Source organism: Rhinopithecus roxellana, chromosome 2, assembly GCF_007565055.1.
Source record: "Rhinopithecus roxellana isolate Shanxi Qingling chromosome 2, ASM756505v1, whole genome shotgun sequence".
NCBI classification, from domain to species: Eukaryota; Metazoa; Chordata; class Mammalia; order Primates; family Cercopithecidae; genus Rhinopithecus; species Rhinopithecus roxellana.
The window spans coordinates 103222620-103249028 of record NC_044550.1 but is presented as its reverse complement, the minus strand read 5'-3'; the positions used below and the strand labels follow the sequence as shown (position 1 = coordinate 103249028).

The 26409-nt window shown below is 38.8% G+C and overlaps 1 protein-coding gene across 2 annotated transcripts in view; it reads right to left on the bottom strand.

The window, feature by feature from the left end:
- The window catches only part of GALNTL6 (polypeptide N-acetylgalactosaminyltransferase like 6), a 1271092-nt gene that overhangs the window by 90689 nt on the left and 1153994 nt on the right, over positions 1-26409 (bottom strand). For both annotated transcript variants that reach the window (XM_010363999.2, XM_010364000.1), the window contains one exon: positions 18607-18714. In XM_010363999.2, the coding sequence (XP_010362301.1) occupies positions 18607-18714 (108 nt within the window). The remainder of the gene's footprint in view (positions 1-18606; positions 18715-26409) is intronic.

The window sequence follows — 26409 nt, the reverse complement described above, 5'->3', positions numbered from 1 at the left end:
AGACGGAGTTTCACCAAGTTGGTCAGGCTGGTCTTGAACTCCTGACCTCAGGTGATCCGCCTGTCTCAGCCTCCCAAAGTGCTGGGATTATAGGCATGAGCCACTGTGCCCAGCCCATTCTTATTGTATTCTATCACATGAAAAAACTACAATTTGCTTATCCATTTACCTGTTGATGAACACTTGGGTTGTTTCCAGTTTGGGGCTATTACAAATAAAGCTGTACAAACAGTTACTTTGATAGAGTAAATAATAGAGGTCTAAACCTCTTATTTCTAGGATTATAGGTGTCGAACCTACTCCTGAGAACCCAAATTTCTCCGTGCTACCTATCACACTCTATCCTAAAGTAAGGTCAGCTAAATAAGCTATTGGGCCCATACCCTGAAAATGTTGGTTACACCCTTCCCGTACTAATTAATCCATTAGCCCAACTAATTATTTACCTTACCATAATCATAGGCACTCTCATCACATCACTAAGCTCACACTGATTCCTCGCCTGAGCAGGCCTAGAAATAAATATACTAGCCTTTACTCCAATCCTAATTAAAAAAACAAACCCCCGTTCCACAGAAGCTGCTACTAAATATTTCCTCGTACAATCCACCGCATCTATAATTCTCATGGTAGCAATCATTTCTAACAACCTACTCTCCGGACATTGAACCATAATAAGCAACACCGATCAATTCTCATCTATAATCATAATAATAGCCCTCATTATAAAACTAGGAATAGCCCCCTTCCACTTTTGAATTCCAGAAGTCACCCAAGGAACACCCTTGATTCCCGGCCTACTTCTCCTCACATGACAAAAACTAACCCCTATCTCAATTATATGTCAAATCCACCCATCAGTTGATGTAAATATTCTACTAACCCTTTCAATCTTATCTATCATAATAGGCAGCTGAGGGGGTCTCAACCAAACACAACTATGTAAAATTCTGGCATGCTCCTCAATTACACACATAGGCTGAATCATGATAACATTAACATACAATCCGGATATCACAATCTTTTATCTAACTGTATACATTATCCTAACAACCACTGCGTTTCTAGCCCTAAACCTAAACTCAAATACCACAACCCTCATACCATCCCGCGCCTGAAACAAATTAACTTGACTAATGCCATTAACATCATCTACTCTTCTATCCATAGGAGGCCTACCTCCATTAACTGGCTTCCTACCCAAATGAATTACCATTCAAGAACTTACAAAAAACAGCAACTTCACCATTCCTGTCATTATAATTATTATAACCTTACTTAACTTATATTTCTACATACGCCTAATCTACACTACCTCCATAACACTACTCCCTATATCTAATAATATAAAAATAAAATGACAATTCGAAAACACAAAACCTACACTTCTCATCCCCCCACTCATTATCCTCACCACTCTCCTATTACCAATTTCCCCACTAACCCTAACTATTTCCTAGAAATTTAGGTTAAATAAGACTGAGAGCCTTCAAAGCCCTTAGCAAGTTAAACTATACTTAATTTCTGAAATATATGAGGACTGCAAAATTCTACTCTGCATCAACTGAATGCAAATCAATTACTTTAATTAAGCTAAGCCCTTGCTAGATCAATGGGACTCAAACCCACAAAAATTTAGTTAACAGCTAAATACCCTAATCAACTAGCTTTAATCTACTTCTCCCGCCGCAGGGAAAAAAGGCGGGAGAAGCCCCGGCAGAAGTTTTAAACTGTCCCTTTGAATTTGCAATTCAACATGAAAATCACCTCGGGGCCGGTAAAAAGAGGGCTTAACCTCTGTCCTTAGATTTACAGCCTAATGCTTACTCAGCCATTTTACCTTTTTCCCACCTATGTTCATCAACCGTTGGTCATTCTCGATAAACCACAAGGATATTGGAACCTTGGTATTTACTATTCGGCGCATGAGCTGGAATCATAGGCATAGCTCTAAGCCTTCTTATTCGAGCTGAACTAGGTCAACCCGGCAACCTGTTAGGCAACGACCATATTTACAACGTTATTGTTACAGCCCATGCATTTGTTATAATTTTCTTTAGAGTTATACCCATCATAATCGCAGGCTTCGGAAACTCACTAGTACCCCTGCTAATCGGCGCTCCTGACATAGCATTTCCCCGCTTGAATAATATAAGCTTCTGACTTCTTCCTCCATCCCTCCTACTTCTACTCGCATCCGCCATAGTAGAAGCCGGTGCTGGAACAGGCTGAACAGTTTATCCCCCTTTAGCAGGAAATTTCTCTCACCCAGGAGCCTCTGTAGATCTAACCATCTTCTCACTTCGCCTAGCAGGCATTTCCTCTATCTTAGGGGCCATTAATTTCATCACAACTATCATTAATATAAAACCCCCTGCAATGTCTCAATATCAAACCCCTCTATTTATTTGATCAGTCTTAATCACAGCAATCCTACTGCTCCTCTCTTTACCAGTATTAGCCGCCGGCATCACAATACTACTAACGGACCGTAATCTTAACACTACATTCTTTGATCCTGCCGGAGGAGGAGACCCCACCTTGTACCAACACTTATTTTGATTTTTCGGCCACCCTGAGGTTTATGTTCTTATTCCACCTGGGTTTGGAATAATTTCTCACATTGTGACATACTACTCTAGAAAAAAAGAACCGTTCGGGTATATAGGTATAGTTTGAGCTATAATGTCAATTGGGTTTTTAGGCTTTATTGTATGGGCCCATCACATATTTACAGTAGGCATAGACGTAGATACACGAGCCTACTTCACCTCCGCCACTATAATTATTGCAATTCCCACTGGCGTTAAAGCCTTTAGCCTTGCTACACTTCACGGAGGTAACATCAAGTGATCCCCTGCAATACTTTGCGCCTTGGGTTTTATTTTTCTCTTTACCGTAGGGGGCTTGACCGGTATTGTATTAGCAAACTCATTACTAGATATCGTACTACACGATACATACTATGTTGTAGCCCACTTTCACTACATTTTATCAATAGGACCTGTGTTCGCTATTATAGGGGGATTCATTCACTGGTTTCCCCTATTTTCAGGCTATACGCTAGACCAGGCCTGAGCCAAAATCCACTTCGCTACTACATTTGTAGGCGTAAATTTAACCTTCTTTCCACAACACTTTCTAGGCTTGTTCGGAATACCTCGACGCTATTCTGATTATCCTGATGCCTATACCACATGAAATATTATATCATCTATAGGTTCTTTCATTTCCCTAATAGCAGTAATATTAATAGTATATGTAACCTGAGAAGCCTTTGCCTCAAAGCGTAAAATCCTATTAATAGAACAACCCTTTACTAACCTAGAGTGACTGCATGGCTGCCCTCCATCATACCACACATTTGAATAACCAATCTATATCAAAACTAAATAAAAAAGGAAGGAATCGAACCTCCTAAAATTGGTTTCAAGCCAACGCTATAACCTCTATAACTTTTTCAATAAGATATTAGAAAAATTATTTCATAGCTTTGTCAGAGCTAGATTATAGGTTAAACCCCATGTATCTTATATGGCTCACCCAGTTCAACTAGGTTTACAAGATGCCACATCCCCTATTATAGAGGAGTTAATCGCCTTTCATGATCACGCTTTTATAATCGTATCCTTAATTAGCTTTCTAGTCTTATATATTCTATCTTCAATACTCACAACAAAACTAACCAACACTAACATCACAGATGCCCAAGAAATAGAAACTATTTGAACTATCTTACCCGCGATCATTTTAGTCTTAATCGCCCTCGCATCCCTACGCATCCTTTACTTAACAGACGAAATTAACAACCCCTCCTTTACTATCAAATCAATTGGACATCAATGATACTGAACCTACGAATAAACAGATTATGGAGGGTTAATCTTTAACTCTTACATACTCCCTCCACTATTCTTAAACCCAGGAGATCTTCGACTTCTAGAAGTTGACAACCGAGTAGTTCTTCCAATTGAAGCCCCTGTCCATATAATAATTACATCTCAAGACATCTTACACTCATGAACTATCCCCACACTACGCCTAAAAACAGATGCAGTCTCCAGGCGCTTAAATCAAGCTACATTCACTGCTATACGACCAGGCGTCTATTACGGACAGTGTTCAGAAATTTGCGGCGCCAATCACAGCTTTATGCCGACTGTCGCAGAACTAATCCCACTAAAAATTTTTGAAATAGGACCCGTGTTTACCCTATAAACATATCACCCCCCCAACCCCTTCCCCATAACTTCTTAAAATACTCTTACAGACCCACTGTATAGCTATTCCAGCATTAACCTTTTAAGTTAAAGATTGAGAAAAACATTCCCCTCTGCAGTGAAATGCCTCAACTAGATACATCTACATGGTTCACCACCATCACAACCATACTCCCCACACTATATCTTATTGCACAATTAAAACTATTAAACACAAATTACTATCTACCTCTATCACAAAAAGCCCTGATACACAAACCCACAATAACCCTTGACAATTAAAATGAACGAAAATTTATTTACCCCATTTACAACCGCAACAATTATAGGTCAACCTGCTGCAGTACCCATCATTCTATTTCCTATGCTACCATTTCCAACTTCCAAATGCCTCATTAACAAACGACTACTATTCAACAAAACCTAATTCAACTGACCCTAAAACAAATAATAGTAACTCACAATACCAAAGGACAAACCTGATCTCTAATCCTAATGTCTCTATTTTTATCACCATAACTAACCTCCTCGGACTTCTGCCCCACTCTTTTACACCTGCCACCCAACTATCTATAAGCCTAGCTATAGCAATCCCCCTGTGAGCAGGTGCAGTAGTTACAGGACTTCGCTCTAAGACTAAAAGTTCCTTAGCTCACTTTCTACCACAGGGTACACCCACACCTCTTATCCCCATACTGGTAGTCATTGAAACTATTAGCTTATTTATTCAACCAGTCGCCTTAGCTATACGCCTAACCACTAATATCACAGCAGGCCACCTGTTAATGCACCTGATCAGAAACACCGTCCTAGGGTTATCAACCATTAACCTCCCTGCCACCTCACTAATCTTCGTACTCCTGGTATTGTTAACAATCCTAGACATCGCAGTTGCTGTAATCCAAGCCTACGTTTTCACACTCTTGGTCAGTCTTTATCTACATGACAACACTTAATGACTCACCAATCTAATGCTTACCATATAGTCAAACCTAGTCAAACCTCCTGACCTCCATATAGTCAAACCTCCTGACCACTAACAGGAGCCCTCTCAGCTCTCCTAATGACATCTGGCTTAATTATATGATTCCACTTTTATTCCACCACTCTATTAACACTAGGACTATTAACTAACATATTAACAATATATCAGTGATGACGTGATGTTATCCGAGAAAGTACCTATCAAGGCCACCATAAACACCGGTCCAAAAAAGTCTTCATTATGGGATAGTTTTATTTATCATCTCAGAGATTTTCTTCTTCACGGCTTCTTCTGAGCATTTTACCACTCAAGCCTCGCTCCCACCCCACACCTAGGAGGACACTGACCACCAACAGGCATCACCCCCCTAAACCCTCTAGAAGTACCTCTTTTAAATACCTCTGTATTACTCGCATCAGGAGTTACAATTACCTGAGCTCATTACAGCTTCATAGAAAGCAATCGAAAACAAAGAATCCAAGCCCTACTCACTACAATTTTACCAGGTATCTACTTCACCTTACTACAAATCTCAGAATACTTTGAAGTACCCTTTACTATTTCCGATGGCATCTAAGGCTCAACATTTTTTATTGCTACTGGCTTCCACGGACTCCATGTCATCATTGGATCCACATTCCTCATCATCTGTTTTATTCGTCAACTATTATACCATTTTACACCAAACCACCATTTCGGTTTTGAAGCCGCCGCTTGATACTGACACTTTGTAGATGTCGTCTGACTGTTTCTCTATATTTCTATCTATTGATGAGGGTCATGAGGGTCCCGTCCTTTTAGTATAATTAGTACAGTTGTTTTCCAATCAACTAGTTTCGATAGTATTTGAAAAAGAATAATCAACCTAGTATTAGCTTTAACAATTAACACTCTTCTAACCTTGCTACTAATAATCATCATGTTCTGATTGCCTCAACTCAATTCCTACACAGAAAAAACTAGTCCTTACGAATGCGGTTTTGACCCGCTAAACTCTGCTCATATTCCTTTCTCCATAAAATTTTCCTGGTTGCCATTACCTTCCTATTATTTGATTTGGAAATTGCCCTACTACTACCCTTACCATGAGCCCTCCAAACAACAAACCTCCCCATAATAACTAAGGCATCCATCATATTAATCATCATTCTAGTCCTTAGTCTGGCCTACGAATGCACTCAAAAAGGACTAGACTGAACTGAATTGGTAAGTAGTTTAAACAAAACAAATGATTTTGACTCATTAGATTATGATAACCATACTAACCAAATGCCCCTTATCTATATAAATATTGCACTAGCATTTACCAGTTCACTCCTAGGCATATTAATCAGAGTTACTTACTTACTAGTATTTTATGGACATTTGCCTTCATTTCTGCTGGATAAAAATATTGAAGTGGAATGGCTAGGTTGTACTCTAGGTATGTGTCTAACTTCTAAAGAAACTTCTGAATTGTTTTCCAAAGTGGTTGTACCATTTTACATTCCCATTAGCATTGTATGAGATTTCCAGTTACTCCAACACAATTGGTGTGGTCAGTCTTTTTAATTTTGGCCATTATAAAAGCATGTAGTACATCTCATTGTGGTTTTAATTTATATTTTCCTAATGACTAATGATGTTAATCATTTTTTCATGTCCTTATTTGCCACCTGGATATCTTCTTTAGTAAAATGTCTTTCAAATTGCTTACCCATTTTAAAAATTGGGCTGTTTTCTTATTATTAAAATTTGAGAATTCTTTATGTATTATGGATAGAAACCTTTGGCCAGAAATGTGATTTGCAAATACTCTTTTCAGTCCTTGTCTTTTTATTCTCCTAACAGTGCCTTTGAAGAATAGGTGGTTTTAATTTCAATGAAGTTCAATTTGTCAATTTTTTCCATGTGTCATACCTAAGAAACTTTTGCCTAACCTCACAAAAATTTTTCTTCTTTGTTTTTGTATTCTAGAAATGTTATAATTATATCCTTTACATTTAAAGCTATGATTGATTTTGTGTTAATTTTTGTATGTGGTGCAAGATATAGATTAATGTTTGTTTATTTACTTCTCTGGATATGAACGTCTAATTGTTCTAGCATCAATTGTTGAAAAAATAATGTTTTCTCCAATTTCTCCATAAAGGTAAAATTGATTGACCTTTATGTAAATCAACTGACCATTTGCAAGAATCCATTTCTGAGCTGTCTCTTCTCTTCCAGAAATAGATTCTTGCATGTATCAATCAGGTTGTGTGTTTGTTGTTGCTAAGTTGTAGGAGTTCTTTCTATATTCTGGATATTAAGCATTTATCAGATGTATGATTTGCATTTTTTTCTCTCATTCTGTGAGCTGGATTTTCATGCTGTGAACAGTGTGCTTTGGTGTACAAGCTTGCCTAAGTTTCGAGCTTCAAATGTGCCACCTGAGGTAATCATGTCCCTGAAGATAAAATTAGTCTGAATGTTGTCGATGAAAGACTATTAAGTAGAAACAACTGTATTCATTATCTATTGGTAAATAACACCCTATCTCACACCTGAGTGGCTTAAAACAATAATAAACATTTTTTATCCTTCACAGTTTCTGTGGGTCAGGAACTTGGGAATAAAACAGGTTGTACAATCTGGATCAGATTTCTCATGAATTCCAGTCTGATTTTGGCTGAGGTAGCAGTAATCTTAAGTCTTCGATTGGGCTGGAAGATCTTTTTCCAAGGTGTCTCACTAAGTGTTTGTAAAATTGGTGCTTGCTGTGAGCACTGAGTAGGAGGACTCGGCTTTCTTTCTCCCACATGGGCCGTTCTATAGGGCTGCTTGAGTATCCTCACGACTTGGTGCTGGCTTCTCCCAAAGCAAGTCATCCAAGAGAACAAGGAGAAAGCTGCAATGCCTGTTATGCTGTTATGTACCCTTGGAAGTAAAAAACAAACAAACAAACAAACAAACAGAAAACCATAATAGGACTACAATGAAAGTATGATTGCTAATTTTTATATATCCCTTAAGATTGTACTTGTTTGTTTTGGCTGGGTTTGAGGGCCAGAATATGCTGGAATAATTTTACATGATTGATTTTTTGAAACCCTGGAAAAGTGGAGATAATCAGAAGCTGGAACTGTTGAAGAGAGACCATAGAAACACAGGTCATTTGTGTCCAAGTGAGTATGCATGGCCCACAGGCAGGAGACAGCCATCCTGACTTAGTCTACCCAGGACCCAGAGAAGTTCTGGCACTTTAATGACTGAAGTCTTGGTTCCTCCAGACTCAGCATTGTGAGTTAGTGGCTGATGCTCTTGTGAGTGATGGTGGAGGTATGACTTCACCTGAAACTTCATGGGCAGGAGACAGAGGCAAGTGAAAACAGAAACAAAAGAAGCAAATCCGGGGCGGTGCAGTGTGGGTATGCTTCTGACAAGTGGGTGCACAAGGATATGTGATGGGGGCTTTTGGGGATGTCTATAGATGATTGGAGGACAATCTGAATGTGTTCTTCCTGGTAATCAAGTCAATGGTGCCTCATGTTATCACAACTTAGGTATAAAATGAAGTACGACCTTATTTCTAGATGATTATCATTAATCCATTTGATGTTTTTTTATAAATCACAACCAGCATTTTCTATTCATCACCCAAAGGGATTATCAAGAATTTGGTTCCCTCACAAGAACATCCACAGCAAGCATTCAAACAAACTGTGGTTAAAATAAATGGTGCTATAGCATTTATTCCAATTGTTATTAATAGACCTTGTTTTATTTCCAGACTTTCAAACAGGCAGAAAATAAAATCCCCATGTTTCTAAATGCCCATTATAGGGGTCTTAGATTGAAAATTATATCTGTCCAAATTGTAAATAATCTGTAAAATATAGAAATTGTATTTCTATAAACTGTCTTCAGAATTGGAACACCCAGAAGCATCTGCACACCACAAAGTTGCCATTTTGTTTCTGACCATTTCTCAGTTTACAAAATAGCGACTGGAACTAGTTTCTCTACCTCAACTGGCACTAAAATGGAGATATACTTGGGCTGGAATTGCATTTGGAAATGGAATTCTTGCCATAAACTAATAAACTATTGGAAACATGGAGGATTGCAATGGGAATGAAATAGCAGAGGTCCCAAGCACAGTGGTACTGTGCATTCACACATCTCATGGGAAGAAGCTAATTCCATGAAACGAGTCCCTACCATCCAGGTACTCCCATGGCTTAGATGTGGGATTGGGGTCCTGGATGGCAGTTATTAAATGACCAGCCCTACCCACCTTTGCAAGCATTACATTTTTGGTTATTGAGATTATGGCATGCTGAAATATTTGAGTTTGCTTAAATTTCAGCATCTTAATTTTGTAGCAGCAGGGACCTATTTTGTCTGAGCAAGCATTCTCCTTCATGAAGCACTAGCGGAATTGTGAATACAGGGAAATGTTCAGTTCTAGTGGGGATAATGATAAAAATGCAATTAAAATTCTCTCCAGTCCACAAACTGGTCTCACCATGTAGTTTGTTTCTCAAGTGCTTTGAAAAAAGAAAGTTATATAAATGCTCAGTAACTGCCTGAAATGTCAAGGTCTCTAGGTAGGAGAAAGAATAACCAAAAATCAACTGAAAAGATACCATAGGAAGTGGAAGATAAATTCCATTTTAATTTCATTAAGAATGACAAAGTGAAAGTAATGATTAATCACGATAGCTTGTTATTATGCAATTATCTGGGATCACTATTCAGATATTCTATTTACATTATAAAATATTCCAATAGGCATAAACAAAAGCTAATGTTAAATCTTGGTCCTCATGTGATAGCTCAAGAAATGCTTAATATTGTCCCCATAGCTTGGGAACTACCTGACTTAATTACAAGCTCTGTTTTGCACGATGGAAAGCATCAAATTATTGAATCACAAGTCATAGCTGAGCTGAAACTTGGGAAAGCACCATGGAATATTTGAACAATTTAAATTGAGCAAAATTCCTTAATGTTGGGAAGAATATAACATCTGTGAGAGCTTTTGAGGAAAAAAATATTTAGAGTAAATAGGAAGAAACTAAACTTAAAAAATAGTTTTGAGGCTGTGTATGGTGGCTCATGCCTATAATCCCAGAACTTTGGGAGGTCGATGCTGGAGGATTGCTTGAGACCTCCTGGAGTTCGAGACCAGCCTTGGCAACATAGTGAGACCCTGTCTCTACCAAAAATACAAAAATTAGCCAGACATGGTGGCATGTGCCTGTAGTCCCAGCTACTTGGGAGGCTGAGATGGAGGATGGCTTGAGCTCGGGAGTTCCAAGTTGCAGTGAGCACAGATTGCACCACTGCACTCCAGCCTGGACAACAGAGTGAAACCTTGTCTCTGAAAAATAATAATAATAAAAAAATGTTAACCAGGTGCGGTGGCTCATGTCTGTAATCCCAGCACTTTGGGAGGCTGAGGCAGGTAGATCATGACGTGAAGAGATCAAGACCATCCTGGCCAACATGGTGAAACTCCGTCTCTATTAAAAATACAAAAACTAGCTGGGCGTGGTGGCTTGCACCTGTAGTCCCAGCTATGGGGGAGGCTGAGGCGGGAGAATCACTTGAACCCAGGAGGCAGAGGTTGCAGTGAGCCAAGATCATGCCACTTCACTCTAGACTGGGTGACAGGGTGAGACTCCGTTTCAAAAAAAAATATTACTTTCTGCATTCTATAAATAAATGATTCCTAGCTGGGAAATGTAGTTAGTTTTGAGTTCATATGTGTTTATTGCAATCAGTCCATACTGTTTTTTAAACATTATTTCATATATCAATGGCCAACTTTACCTTCTAGGTAAAGTGAGACTCCGTCTCAAAACAAAACAAAACAAAACAAAACAAAAACAAAACAACAACAACAACAACAAAAAAAACCCCCAAAAAACACAAAAGTTTTGCGAGGTTTTGTGGGAAATTACCAAGTTTGAAAATAATGTTGTCCTTATCTCACGTATTTTTTTCATGATACTTGCAAACAGCAAGAGACTGTACCTGCCAGCAATTTGCTATTTTACTTTCTTTTTTAGTGTCTATGTTTGATATGAAAAAAATCTATGTATTACCTCCATATTGTTTAAAATTTTTAAAAGCAACATGGGATTCTATTGTTATTTGTTAAACTAACAAAATATATAGTATAGATAGTTTAAAAAATTCTGATGCCACTGGGTTAGGAATTAAGGTAGTAGATGAGGGTTGAGTGGTGAATAAATTTGTGTTTCATATTTTCTCATTTCTTCTTGGCTGACACAATGGTTTCCCTTGGCCTTATTTTTTTCATGTGTAACACAAGCAGGAAATGCCCAGAGTTTAAAAAGGAGATAGGGTGAGTGAGTGCTCTACCAGCGTTGTCTACCGGAAACTCATCCCCCGTGCAGGGGATGCCCCAAGGTGAAGTGACATTACATCACAAAGGGGTGGCTTGATCTAACTGGCAAGGCCCGATGCTGTTTGCTTAGGATACATAGCATGCTGTGTGCATTTCTGCCTGGCATATAGTAGGCACTTGATAAATAATTATTAATAGGATTTATCTAGCCTGAGACTTCTTTGAGGTTAGAGATGACATTTATCTTTATAGCATGCAATGAACTCACAGTATTTAATGATTTATTGAATCATTATTGTCACATTAATTTATGATTGACTTTTAGAGAGGATATCAATCATGGAGAAAAATGAAACATTATTTATGGAAGATGCCTTAATTTTTAAAATAAAAAGCCCCTTCAAAGTAGAAGGTATTATGTTTTATGTTGTTTTGTTTTATTTTTGATACAGGGTCTCCCATTGTCACCCAGGATGGAGGGCAGTGGCTTGATCATGGCTCACTGCAGCCTTGACTTCTTGGGCTCAAGCAATCCTCCCACCTCCGCCTCCCAGGTAGCTGGGACTACAGTCACATGCCACCACACCCAGGTAACTTTAAAAAAAACACTTTTTTGGGGGGGGAGGTGGGCCTTGCTATGTTGCCCAGTCTGTTCTCAAGTTCCTGACCGCAAGTGATCCTCCTGCATCAGCCTCTTGAGGCACTGGGATTACAGGCATGAGCCACTATGCCTGTCCTGAGGTATTATATTTTAAACTGTGGCCAAGTCAGGAGAGAAGCAAACATATAATTTCAGTATGTGAATCATCTTTAGTTTTGAGCAAAAGTATTAGCCTTATTGCCCTTTAGGTTATATTGTACAGAAGAATTAGAGAAAGTTATTGTTTTCAGAAGAACTGCCTCTGCAACAAAATCCTAGCCATTTATGAGGGCTGAGTCTTGAGGGAAGATCCATCATTTCCTGCTTTTTGGGAGAAAACCCATGATAGGCCACCATGCCCCTGAACTCAATGATGGTTTCAAATAAAGCATCTGAACCCTGCAGTATTAAGAGCAGGAGAGAGAAGTGCTACTGCTGTTGGTGTCCGAGGTTATCGTGCTACAAGCTCTTATTTGCTGGGCAGCTTTAAGAGAGTACAGTGATTTACAGTCATCGGGAGAGAAAGGTCAATTTGAGGGAGTATAGATTTCCCATTCATCACCATACCTTCTAACCTTGTTGGTGATTTTATTTTCAGATATCAAACTAGTCATTTTGGTTTTGTTAATGCTTTTCCACAGGTTGATATATTTTTCTGACATAAACAAGGGTGAGCTGCATTTGCCCGACATTGTACTCTTTTATTTCAGCTATTTCAGATGGGAAAGCTGGCACCATGGTCAACAATGAAGAAGCATTTATTAATCGACTTGGGGTGGTCTGGCTTTTACATTGAAGCCCTCCTCATTCCCCTCCTCCTCCTTTTCTCTATGCCTCCAACCTCCATCGTTTTCAAGAGTCTGAGATAATCTGTGGAATCAGCAGAGCTGGATGTCACCAGGGAGATGGCACAGAAAGGAAGGAAGGCATCTTGGGAAGTGTATGAAGAAGTCATTTCACAGCTGACAGAAGCACAACCAACATTCTCACTCAGACCTCAGACTTAGAACTTTGTGCCTGTGAAGTATAATAACCATAGGAAATCGTCAATGGTCATTACACTTTGCTAAGAAACCCTAGGTAAATGCATAAAGTCAAAAACACTTGTAACTTGTATGTAGATTAGCCTATTGGGTCATTAATCATAATTTGTTAATATCAAATATATATCGCTATATATATAAAATAATGCTATATGCTATATAGGGCATATATTTCTCTTTTGTTAAATCGTAATCTCAATTATAATATGACAGTCTATTAAAAAACAGTTTCCAAATAAGTGGACTATATAAGATACAGATTTCATTCCATAATAAGCTTTATGATTTTCATTTAACCCTTTTCTCATCCTCATGATATTCTGGCTTTGGAATATATGGATTACTGCTGCATGGTGTGGATTCTATGTTACCGTCAAGGCCATTTATTAAGAGGAGTTGAGATTTGTGTTTGACTTGTTCGTCACTTGAACTTCCAGGGCCTAGCACAATGACTGGCACAGTAAGCATTATTTTTTTTTTCAGAAGTAAACATTTATTTGCCAAAGAAAATCTGTCAAAAGTTTTGTGTGCTCTCAGAATTCTGGATGGAAAATCTGTAGGTATCTCCCCAGATCTGGGTGTCACAGACTGTCCCAGGCTGTCACTTAACCTTATCTAAAACCAATCTCAGTCTCTTACCCCTTTCCTCTTCCTCCCTTCCCTGTTTGTTTTTTTTTTTTTTTTTTTTTTTTTGAGACTGAGTCTCGCTCTGTTGCCCAGGCTGGAGCGCAGTGGCGCGATCTCCGCTCAGGGCAAGCTCCACCACCTCCCGGGTTCACGCCATTCTCCTGCCTCAGCCTCCTTAGAAGCGATCTCAGCTCACTGCAAGCTCCTGTCTATCTCAAGCACTCTAGGAGGAACATTATGGTGAGGAGCATGAACCTCGACCAGACAGACCTCAGTTCATAGCCCCAGCTCTACTCCTTTACCATTTAACCTCTATCCCTTTCGCTCTAAGTTAACATTTTCAGGACTTGGGAAGCAGCCTGTATAATTTGGCTTTTATGAGATTTGACTTCAGTTTTAGCTCCTATCCTGAAACTAGAAAAAAATGTAGTCTCCCATGTTCTTGAATGGTTCTTATAGTTCTCCTTGAAGACATCCTTCACATCCCTTGTAAGTTGGATTCCTAGGTATTTTTATTCTCTTTGTAGCAATTGTGAATGGGAGTTCACTCATAATTTGGCTCTCTGTTTGTCTGTTATTGGTATATAAGGATGCTTGTGATTTTTGTACATTGATTTTGTATCCTGAGACTTTGCTGAAGTTGCTTATCAGCTTAAGGAGATTTTGGGCTGAGACGATGGGGTTTTCTAAATATACAATCGTGTTATCTGCAAGCAGAGACAATTTGATTTCCTCTTTTCCTATTTGAATACTCTTTATTTCTTTCTCTTGCCTGATTGCCCTGGCCAGAACTTCCAATACTACGTTGAATAGGAGTGGTGAGAGAGGGTATCCTTGTCGTGTGCTGGTTTTCAAAGGGAATGCTTTCAGTTTTTGCCCATTCAGTATGATATTGCTGTGGGTTTGTCATAAATAGCTCTTATTATTTTGAGATACATTCCATCGACACCTAGTTTATTGAGAGTCTTCAGAATGAAGGGGTGTTCAATTTTGTCGAAGGTCTTTTCTTCATCTATTGAGATAATCATGTGGTTTCTGTCATTGGTTCTGCTTATGTGATGGCTCACATAAAGACCTGTTGGAATGAAGAGAAGAATCTCTTCTTTGAGATTCTTCCACCTATTTGCCACTCAGCCTCCTCAGGCTGTGCAAAGCGACACTCAGTGGACCTTTGCTGAGGAGCTGCTCACACTTCTGTGATGAAGGATGGCCAGTGCCATCCCAAAGAAGGAATGATTGTCACCACAGTCGTGCTGTCTTTCTAGTCTCCCTACAACTCTAGACATGAGCATCCCTTCCCTCAAGGACTTGCTGTTTGTTCCTGGTGGCAAGACACCACAACCGTGTCCCAGTATACTGACATTAGACCCTGAGCTGACTCAGTAAAACTGTCTAGGTTTATTAAAGACAAGTGAAAACTCTGATTCCCAGATGAAGCTGAAGTGTAAGTTACGGTGTCCTAGGTTTTTACATTTTGTGGGAAATGACAAAGTGATGTTAATTTTTGTTTTTGCCAAATAAGGGCACTAACAAAAATTTACTATCTTGCATTCTATCTTTTTCAATGAAAAAAAAAAGCTTATAGTTTCTGCATAAAAAGATGTTATTAAGTTGAACAGGTTTAGCTTTGGGATTATTCTTTTTCTTAGTTCACGGAGGCGGGGTGAAATGTTAGCCAGGAATTGGCTCTCATCATTAATACTGAGTTTGGAAACCACTGTTACATGAAACTTGTTAATTCAGTGGACATATTCTTGAAGGTCCTCTTTCAAGTTCTTTAATTTGAGAGGACTGAAGAAGGTCACAGCTATGGTGCTACTTTCCTCCTCTTCCCTATACCTATACATATCCTTATGATACATTTAAGCAATTACTTGTCTTTTACTGTCCTCTAATGGTTTCATATATGGATATCTTGTCTCTTCCAACCAGATTCGAATGCCAGGTAAATAGAAGGTACTGAAGAACTAATTTTACAAATGCATTTCTATAGTATACACCAACCAGCAGGTTGTTCAGACATTTGCATGTCTCTGTGTGTGTTTAAATATTTTGGAAGTCTTTTGGAAGCATCAATGTGAAAAGTGCACATTTTTGAAGAATTAAACGAGCTTTGTAGAGTAAGAAAACAAGCCTTTGGAGTCAAGTCTCTACCTTCGTCTCCATTTCCTGATGAGGCTGCAAGATTAAAATACCAATTGAGTAGACGTGGCCCTGCATTTGAAGCATAGATAAAGTCTCTCCTCATTTTTGATGATATAGTAATAATGTAGTGTGTAGCAAGGTAGTTGAAGTGCTCCTACAAAATATCAGAATTGCTTTTCATTTTAATGTACTTTTTTTAACTTAAAAAAACCGTAAAATGTTCCTCAGAGTGACAGTCAAGCTTCAATATTTATGACTTTCTGATTGCTCTAGCAGTTTAGAAAAAGAAAAGAATAAAAATGAGCCCTGAAGTAAAATTTGGGTGGAAAATATTAAAATTCAGAATTATGGACTTGTTTTCATTTAAATACGTATTCACTTTTTCCTGGAAGTTTTATGTGCCAACCCCAGTTTCTCTGTGTTTGACAATCCTTGAAGTAGTACTTAATCTCTTTCTTGAAAATATATGAACAGTTTTATTTTTTGAAATAGGTCCCTTTGGATGAGCACAACATTCTTCCACAAGCTTTTACACTCTACTTTAGACTACAAACCAAGCACACACACCCATTGTCTTGTAAGTGAATGGTTCTTTTCAGAGCACAAGTGGGGGAGCATATGAGTGAATGAAAGTGGATACACGAGAGAGCATTATTATCTTTAGGATATTTTAAACTGCTATGATTTGTTATATCTACTCGGTTGACTGGTGACATGTGCTCTAAATTGCTCCATCATTTACTTTCCTGTGAACTCTTGTTTTCTGATTCATATGTCTTAAATCTTATGATTAAATCAAACCATATTTCCTTACCCAAATGCAGTTCTTTAATTACTTTATAATTTTGTGACTGCTTTTTCCCTTCAAATAGTGTATTTTGACAGCTACTTAGAGGAATATGTTATTGGTGTCTAATTAAATTTTTAATTTAGTTAAGGAAAGGGGGAATATGACTACAGGTTGGCATCTGTAATCTGAAAATACAAAATACAAAATGCTCCAAAATCCAAAACTCTTTGAGTGCTAACACGGTGCCAAAAATAGAAAATTCAACACATAAGTACTAACACAAATTTGGTTTCATGCACAAAATTATTAAAAATATTGTATAAAATTACCTTCAGGCCATGTAATATTAGGTGTATATGAAACATAAGTGAATTTTGTGTTTGGACTTTGGTCTCATCCCCAAGATATCTCATTATGTGTATGTAAATATCCCAAAATCTGGAAAATATCTGAAAATCTGGAGAAAAATCTGAAAATCTGAAACACTCCTGGTCCTAAGCATTTCAGATGAGGGATACTCAGCTTGTATTTCCGTTCAAGGTGTGTGTAAGGTCATGTTATTACTAGGAACTCTAATTGCTGTTACAGAATGTGGATGTGACTAAAGAAAAATGACAGTTGATGAATACTCTCAGAAAGGGAATAAGGAAGAACGACTCCCCCCACCCACGAAGATTCGCTGTAAAATTTTGTTATACTCATTAAAAAGTATTTAAGTTTTAGTAACAACTTACATCTCCAGCATTTTCCTCTCTTAGCTCTCCTGATTAATTAATTCTTCAAAAAATATCTGAGTGTTCCCTAAGCCTTGTTTTAGGTTCTGGGAGTACAGCAGTAACTAACACAGACCAAAGCTCTAACCTTGTGTTACTGATACTCTAATGATTCCTGGTGAATTCGTTTATTTATTTTTACAAAAGCTTGTTATGTGAGCCTTATGTAAAAGATCCAAATAGTTGTATCTTGCAGCCTTATTAGTAAAAGAACCAAAATGAATAATTCAGGATTTGATTTCTAGGGTAGCAGTGTGATAAAATACTCTTTTTCTAGATTTGGATTCTGAGCAGTAGCAGGTACATATTGTGGTGACAAAAACTGACCCATCCCTGAAGAAAGTAATATGGAAAGCAGAGAAATTGTCAGGATTGTTTGGAGACAGCATTGTAAGACTGTTTTCCTAAACATGCATGAAAATATTTAAATGGCAGAAGAGAACAGCATCTTTGCATCTGGTTTACAAGAAAGGTTTTATTCAAAACAATATTGCAAAAAAGTCTTAGTCTGAGCCAATTTTGAAATGTTGAGGATGGGGAGAAATTTGAGGCAGAGCTGGCCCTATTATAAAAGAGAAGGCAGAGTTTGGGCATCCACCTTTCCCCATCTCCCTTTACCCCTTTTTCCATCTGACTTATTACAGATCCTGCCACATTCCATGTAGGTGGAGAGAACTGGCTGCCCCAGGTCCGCAGACCTACTCTGCTATTTGGCATTCATGTGAGCATGAACAACCACCTAGTTCAGACTTCATTTTCCCATCTACAAAATAAAGATAAGAACACAGACCTCAGAAGGTAATGGTGAATATTAAATATAATGTATGTGAAAATGCTTTGAAACAATTTGTAACAAGAAATAGCATAATGGTTAATACTTCTTTAAGCAATGGAAATAAGACTCAGAAGCACAGAAGCTCTCTATACACTGGAGAGCTTTTCTCAGACTGTGCCTTAGATTACCTATGCCATGGGCACAGCTGGTTACTCTGGTTACAGAAAGCCATATTGACCCCAGTCTGTTCTGATGCTGAGTTACTCACTCTTGCCAGGCTGGTCCCAGATGGAACTTTGTATGGAACGTACTTCCTGTAGATATGACCAACTCTGGAACATGGAACATCAAACATTTCTCCTCCACACATCCAAACCTGAAAAGGGAAAAATAGAACAGAAGACAGCAGTGAATTTCACACAAGAAAGGAATTATCAGTAGGACTCACAAACCATCTTAAAATCTCTAAAAGTCTTTAAATAAATAAGTTCTACTTATTATAAATGGCTAACCAAAAAAGAAAACCATGTTTTTTAAAATCTAGATTCATAAAAGTTTAAAACCAAAATACAGCTGAGTGCAGTGGCTCATGCCTCTAATCCCAGTACTTTGGGAGGCCAAAGAGGGAGGATCGCTTGAGCCCAGGAGGTCACGACCAGCCTGTGCAACATGACAAAACTTCATCTCTTCAAAAAATACAAAAATTAGCTGGGTATGGTGGTGTGCGCCTGCAGCGCCAGCTACTTGGGAGGCTGAGGTGGGAGAATGGCTTGCTGCAGTGACCTATGTTTGCACCACTGCACTTCAGCCTGGGCAACAGAGTGAGACCCTGTCTTAACTAAAAAAAAAAAAAAACGAAACTAAAATAGTAGTTCAATAAAATCTTGTTTCTATAGACAACATGTTGGCTTAAGAAAAATTCTCGTAAAATTTCATTACAAATATTGTATTGAACCCACATTTCATACTTAGACATCTTATTTATATAGATATTTGTTTCAATAATCTTGTAAAAATCATTTGAAGAAATAACATTTGAAATTAAAATGCTAATTTAAAAATTTAACGTATAAAAAGCAAAATTTTAAAAATAGGTGAATGCTTTAAAGAACACAAGCATATGCATAAGTTTTAAGCTGCATTCTGAAACTTGTAGCAGTGCTAACCTTAAAAATCAGAGTTGCATTCTCATTTCTCCCCCTCAACTGATCTTTTTCTTAGGTACAGAAAATAATCAGTTAAGATGCTGTACTCTCTTTTTTTTTTTTTTTTTTTTTTTGAGATGGAGTTTCGCTCTTGTTGCCCAGGCTGCTGTGGAATGGCTCAATTTCGGCTCACTGCAACCTCTACCTCCTGGGTTCAAGCAGTTCTCTTGCCTCAGCTGCCCAAGTAGCTGAGATTACAGGCGCCCACCACGATGCTCAGCTAATTTTTTGTATTTTTAGTAGCGGTGGGGTTTCACCATGTTGGTCAGGCTGGTCTTGAACTTCTGCCCTCAGGTGATCCGCCTGCCTCAATCTCCTAAAGTGTTGGGATTACAGGCATGAGTCACCGCACCTGGCCCAAGATGCCATACTTTTATATTTAGTAACAAAAGTCATGGTTATATTTTACCATGACTACCTTCTCAGACAGACGCACACTTAATTGTGGTTTTATATAACAGACGATCTATTATAAAAGAACTAATTATCAAAACATAAATCCAGGATTCATATAAGCTATAGTCTTAGCTATTTTTATTGTAAGAGAAATGATTATAAAAAGAGATACTTCTGATGGTTAATTTTATGACACAACTTGGCTGGACCACAGCGACCAGACATTTGGTCAAACACTATTCTGGATCTTTCTGTGAAGGTGTTTTTTGCATTCGATTAACATTTGAAATCAGTGGACTTTGAGTAAAGTGAATTACCTTCCATGATATGGATGGGCCTTATCCAACTGTATGAAGGTGTTAATAGAACAAAGTCTGACCTCTACTGAGCAAGAAGGAATTCTGCCAGCAGAATCCCTGGGTCTCCAGCTTGCCCACCTACTCTGAAGATTGTGGACTTACCAAGCTTCCACACTCATGTGAGCCAGTTCCTTAAAATTAATCTCTCTCTCCTCTTGGTTTTGTTTCTTTGGAGACCCCTGAGTAATACAGATACATATCTTGATTTGAAGTGTAATATTGAAAGAGGGAAAGAGAAATGCTTATGATTTCCTTTATATTTGCTTCCAATTTCTTTCACTAAGAGGAATGACACCCAAGTGAGAATGGTTGAGCAAATCATGATTAAGGTCAATGGAAGTCCAAGAAGGAAGAAATGCAATTATTAAAGCAACATTCAGTTGCTGTAATTGAGTTCAGGATTACTCATAGTATTAATTTCAACTTGATGGAATATTTATTAATGATTTGGATCAAGCCTTCAGAGATATGTGTGGGTGATATAAAGCTGGTAAGGGCAGTGGACAGTCTAAAGTAAATTATGAACATCTGGAAGGATCTCCACAGGATGGAGCTATGTAACATTGAACATAAAAAGTCAACAACAAACACCCGTCCCAGGATCTTAAGAAATCAACTCTTCCACACATCACTACTATGGAGAATTTAGGGACAAACGATATAGATCTATCTTCAGGCCTGAAGTCTTTTGCTAATTTCTGGATAAATGCTATTTATATTTCCTTCTAAAGGGAATTTTAAAGTGGAAAAGTGATGCGAACTCTGTCTTAAGAGAGGCAATTGAAAGAACTAAAGATGTGTAGTTCTGAGAAGATAAAATTCAGAGATAGCCTTTTCAAAGGACCTAATATTTGGAAGAGACGTTTTGTAGAGCCTTTAAGAGATAGAACCAGGATTAATCACATATAGCTATAAGGGGGCAGATTTTAACCTAGTAGGAAGAAATTTCTAATAAAATGATTAAAGATCGAATGGACTTCCCGTATCACTAGATGTGTTGAAATCTGCAGCAGATGACACTGGGGATAAACATATGACTCGAATGGACATTTGATCTAGCTGATACTTTAAGGCAATTCGACAGCATGAGTTAGCGTTTATGAATGGTTATTATGCCCTTTTCATTAATTATTTCATATAATGCTCACAATTCAATGACAGACTTTACTGTTTCCCCAATTATGAAGGTGGGAAAATGGCAGCCTAGAGACGCTGAGTAGCTTGTTCAAAGCCACATAACTGGCCACTTCCAGAACTGAGATTTGAAAATCTAGTGGTTTACCTTCAGTGCCCACATGTTTAATTGATGTTGTATCTACAGATTATGCAAACTCTTTCTGTAAAGGGCCAGATAATAACTACTTTTGCCTTTATAGGTCATATGGTATCTTTTGCAACTCCTCAAATCTGCTAACAAATAGGCATGGTGTAATTTCAGTTAAACCCTGCTTACAAAAACTGACAGTGGGCTATTGTTTGCTGGCTCTTGTTCTATAGAGTAAGGAGTCCTTTCAAACACTGAAATTCAGTGATTCTAAGATAATATTATGTGGGAGATTATAGTTTCCAAAATTAGACACCACAATATCTTCCACTGCACATACCCCTCTGCAATGTGACCTTGGTAACCAATTTCCCATTAGGGGATCAGTCTATGTCTCCTCTCTTTGAATTAGGGTGGGCTTATGAATTCTTAGACCAGTAGAGTACAACAGAAGTGGTTGAAGATAGGTCATAAAAGGCTCATAACCTGTCCTCTGGGGCATTTGTTTTTGAAACTCTGGGCTTCCATGTGAGAAATTTGACTCTGAGGAATTTCACAATTGACCATTGTGAAAAAGTCCAAGCACCTGAGATGTCATACATTGGGTAAATACCTTTACTTAGGGTTTTATCTGCTGGCCAACATTAGCTGCCAGCCCTGTGAATAAAGATGCCTCTACGTGATTCCAGCCCCTTGCTGTTGAATCATCCTCCTGAGACTCCATATACCACAGAGTGGAAACAAGCTATCTCTTCTGTGCCTTTTTTTGAATTTGCGGCCCACAAAATCCAAAAGCTTAATAAAACAGTTGCTTTATGGTGTTAGGCTTTGTTATGCAGCAGTAGTAATTGGAACTACATATTTCTAAATCCATGATAAAGGTGAATTACTAGCACCGATAACCAAAGTTTATGGATCACTTATAGTTTTCATCTTATTCAATTGTATGGGATACAGAGCTAGGACTCAGCAATTTCCATGCTCATTTCCTCCTGGGCACACAGCCAAGTTATAATTCCCAGCTCCTTTGTATTTAGATATGACTATGTAGCTGTTTCTTGCCAGTGGAATGCAAATGGAAGTGATGTGCATCACCTCTGGGCGAAAGAAATCACTAGTGGACTTCTTTCTCTACCTTATTTATAATATATTTTTCCCTCAGAGACTGAGTAATTGCAGAAGATACAGAGGGGGTTTCTGAGGCCCTAGCAGGTGGTAGAATCATTAAATGGATGGGGATGGGGTTGCTGAAAACTGGGTGAGGAATTACTCATGCCTCCTCCTCCAAATTGTGAGACAAGCAATAGAAAATTCTTATTAATGTTAAATTACCAAGATTTTGGATTTATTGTAGACGTTGTTCCACCCTAATGAATAGTCATTTTTTTCTCAGCCTCTTTTGATATTTTTAATCAAATGTAGTGACTGTAATTATTTGGGAGATTACTTTAATTCTTATTCCTGCATTTTAAAGAGGTAGAATTTAAAAGCAATTCGACAACAGGTGATGGGGTGGAAAATGGGAGGGAGGAGAATGTTGAATAGTCCAGTGTATAATCAAATGTCAGTTCTTATTGGTCAAAGATAAAGCAAATGTCAAGGCAAAGAAACTTTCTTATCATCTGCAGCTGGGAGATAGGAATTTGTTGGCAGAGCCTTTTATTTTTCACAAAAAAGTGACAATATTGATTAGCTTCTGGAGGTGGCCAATCTTTCCTGCAGGATTAGGAGATGGTGATAAGTGAGGACAAGATGTGGGGTCAAGGTCTGGAGCAAGGCCCTACATTTTCTGGCCTTAACCTATTCTTCACTTCATGTGATCTTGTAAAATACTTACAAAGTGAGCACAAGTGAACTAAATGCTTCTTAAGAGAGTATTTGCAGAATGAAAACTGCCACAATAGAAAGTTCAATAAATCATTATTGCTTTCTGTTATGGATTGAATGTTTGTATCCACGCACCCTATCAAACTCATATGTTGAAATTTTAACCTCCAATGTGGTGGTATTCGGAGGTGGGGTCCTGGGAGCTGATTGAGTTATGAGGGTAGAGTTCTCAAGAATAGAATTAGTGAAATAGTAAAGGAGACCCCAGAGAGCTCTCTCACTGTCTTTCTACCACGTGAAGATACAATGAGTAGTTGGCAGTCTGCAACCTGGTAGAGAGCCCTCTCCAGAACCCAAGAATGCTGGCACTCTGATATCAGACTTGTAGCATCCAGAACAGTGAGAAATAAATTTTGGTTATTAATAAGCCACTCAGTCTACAGCACTTTGCTATAGCAGCCCAAATGGGTAAGTAAGACTCTTTCCTTTTTAAGATACACCAAAACAACCTAATAGACACACAGTAATAAAATTTCAACTAATTATTCTCAGAGGGTCACTCTAACACAGTGTTTACAGATGTAGGTGCATAACACGACCACATCCTTGGTTGTTTAAAACAACAGACATTTACTGTATCACAGTTCTGTAGCTCAGGAGTCCATGAGGGCTCAACAAGGTTCTCCACCAAGGATCTCACAAGGCTGAGGTCTAGGTATCTGCTGGGTGGAGCTCTTACCTGGAGCCTCAGGGGAAGAATCTGCTTTCAAGCTTATTTAGAATTATTGGCAGAATTCAGTTTGCAATTGTGGGACTGAGATCCCCCATTTTCTTGATGGCTGCTGACTGGGGACCATTCTCAGCTTACTGACACCATTTTCAGTTCCTTGCTTCACAGACCTTCTGTCCCAGCAGTGGTTAAACTCATGTGATTAGATGAGGCCTACCATGATCACCTCCTCTTCTTAAAGTGAACTGATTGATAACCTTAATTACATTTGTCAAATCTCTTTTACCATGTAATGTTGACATATTCATGTGAGTAAACCAAGGAAGAGGGTCATCTTAGAGTTCTGTCTACCACCATTTCCAAAGAATCAAAATTCCTGTCTTCTATCGATAACCTCATCCTGGTTCTTAAAATTCTTCTCCTCAGAAGTTTCTCTGTGTAGTTAAGTCAAATTCAAGAAACTCCTGGGCAGACTTTTTAAATTCTAAATTCAGTGTTGAGAAAACGATAGAATCCTAGGATTTATCTTTTTCCCTATATACTGCCCCTGTGATCACTTAAAAAAAAAAAAAAAAAAAAGGCCATGCGCAATGGCTCATGCCTGTAATCCCAGCACATTGGGAGACTGAGGAGGAGGATCACGAGGTCAGGAGACAGAGACCATCTAACATGGTGAAACCCCGTCTCTAATAAAAATACAAACAAATTAGCCAGGTTTGGTGGTGGGCGCCTGCAGTCCTAGCTACTCGGAGGCTGAGGCAGGAGAATGGCGTGAACCGGGAAGCAGAGTTTGCTGTGAGGGGAGACTGCACCACTGCACTCTAGCCTGGGCGACAGAGCGAAACTCTGTCTCGGAAAAAAAACAAACAAAAACAAAAAACATATATCTGAGCATACCATTCCTCTATCAAAATCCTTCAGTGGTTTTCTATTGCTCTTAGGGCAAAGTTACAACTCTTCCATAAAGGTTCCAAGACCTTGCAGGATCTGGCCTTTGCCTACTTGTCTCTCAGTCACTACCCTCCCACTCCCCTGGTCAGAGCTACTTTTAATTCCTTAGGAAGGATCAGGTTTCCCTCCTCAGAGCTTGCTGCCATCAGTTGTTTTCTCCAAAGAAATTTCTCCCACCTTCTCCTGTTCCCTTTCCTTCTTTCCTATTCCTTGTCTTCTCCTTTTTATTTTCCAGATTTCAGCTTAACTCACACTGAGCCCCCAGATTTGGTTGGGATTCCCTGTTTCATGCTCTCACTGTATCCTGTGCTTCTCATTCACATACTTCGTTAAGTGAACAAATACGTAGTGAACACTCACTAGCCAGGCATCTGTCACCAGACTGAAGCTCTAATGTGTGACCCACTTAAAGGTTTGAGGACATGGAGCCTTCTTTCAAGGGGAGATAGTGTTGCCCGGAAGTGCGGGAATCCTCAGTCCTTAATAGTCTTGGGATAAAGGTTTTGGCCAGTTCAAAGACAGCAGAAAGCTTTACTTGAAGGGAAAAAGGGAGCAGAGAGTTTATTTAAAGGGACAGGACACTCTGAAAGATAAGGCAGAGCGGGCTGCTGAAAGAGAGTGGGCCAGGCACACCCTGAGAGTTCTGCATTGGATTTTTTCTTGAAGTTTTCACCTCTGTCTTAAGTCATCACCTTTTTTCTTTGTATGGTTTTCCCGCTTCTGCCTTAAGTCCCTGACCTTTCCCTGCCTAGTTCCCACCCCAGGCTTGTGGGACCCTCCCCAGTATGGTTTTGCTCTGTCCCCACACAAATCTCATCTTGAATTCCCAGGTGTTGTGTGAGGGACCTGGTGGGAAGGTAATTGAATCATGTGGGCAGGTCTTTCCTGTGCTGTTCTTGTGGTAGTGAGTAAGCCTCATGCATCTGATGGTTACTGTAAGGGGGGAGTTTTCCTGCACAAGCTCTTTTTGCCTGCTCCCATTCAAGTAAGATGTGACTTGCTCCTCCTTGCCTTCCGCCATGATAGTGAGGCCTCCCTAGCCATGTGGAACCGTAAATTCATTTAAACCTCTTTCTTTTGTTACTTGCCCTAGTCTTGGGTATGTCTTTATCAGCAGTGTGAAAACAGACTCATATACTCCCCTTGGTGTGCATGCATGAGGCAGTGTTGGATACTAAGTCTACCTAGTGGCTGCATTGTTCATTAGCACCATCCCAGGACGGTTGTATAGAGGTCAGATCTATACTTACTGTACTTGCATATTTCTTAGGAATGTCTCTGCCCTCTGATACCGTTTCCTGTGCCCCCACCCAAATCTCATCCTGAATTGTAGCTCCCA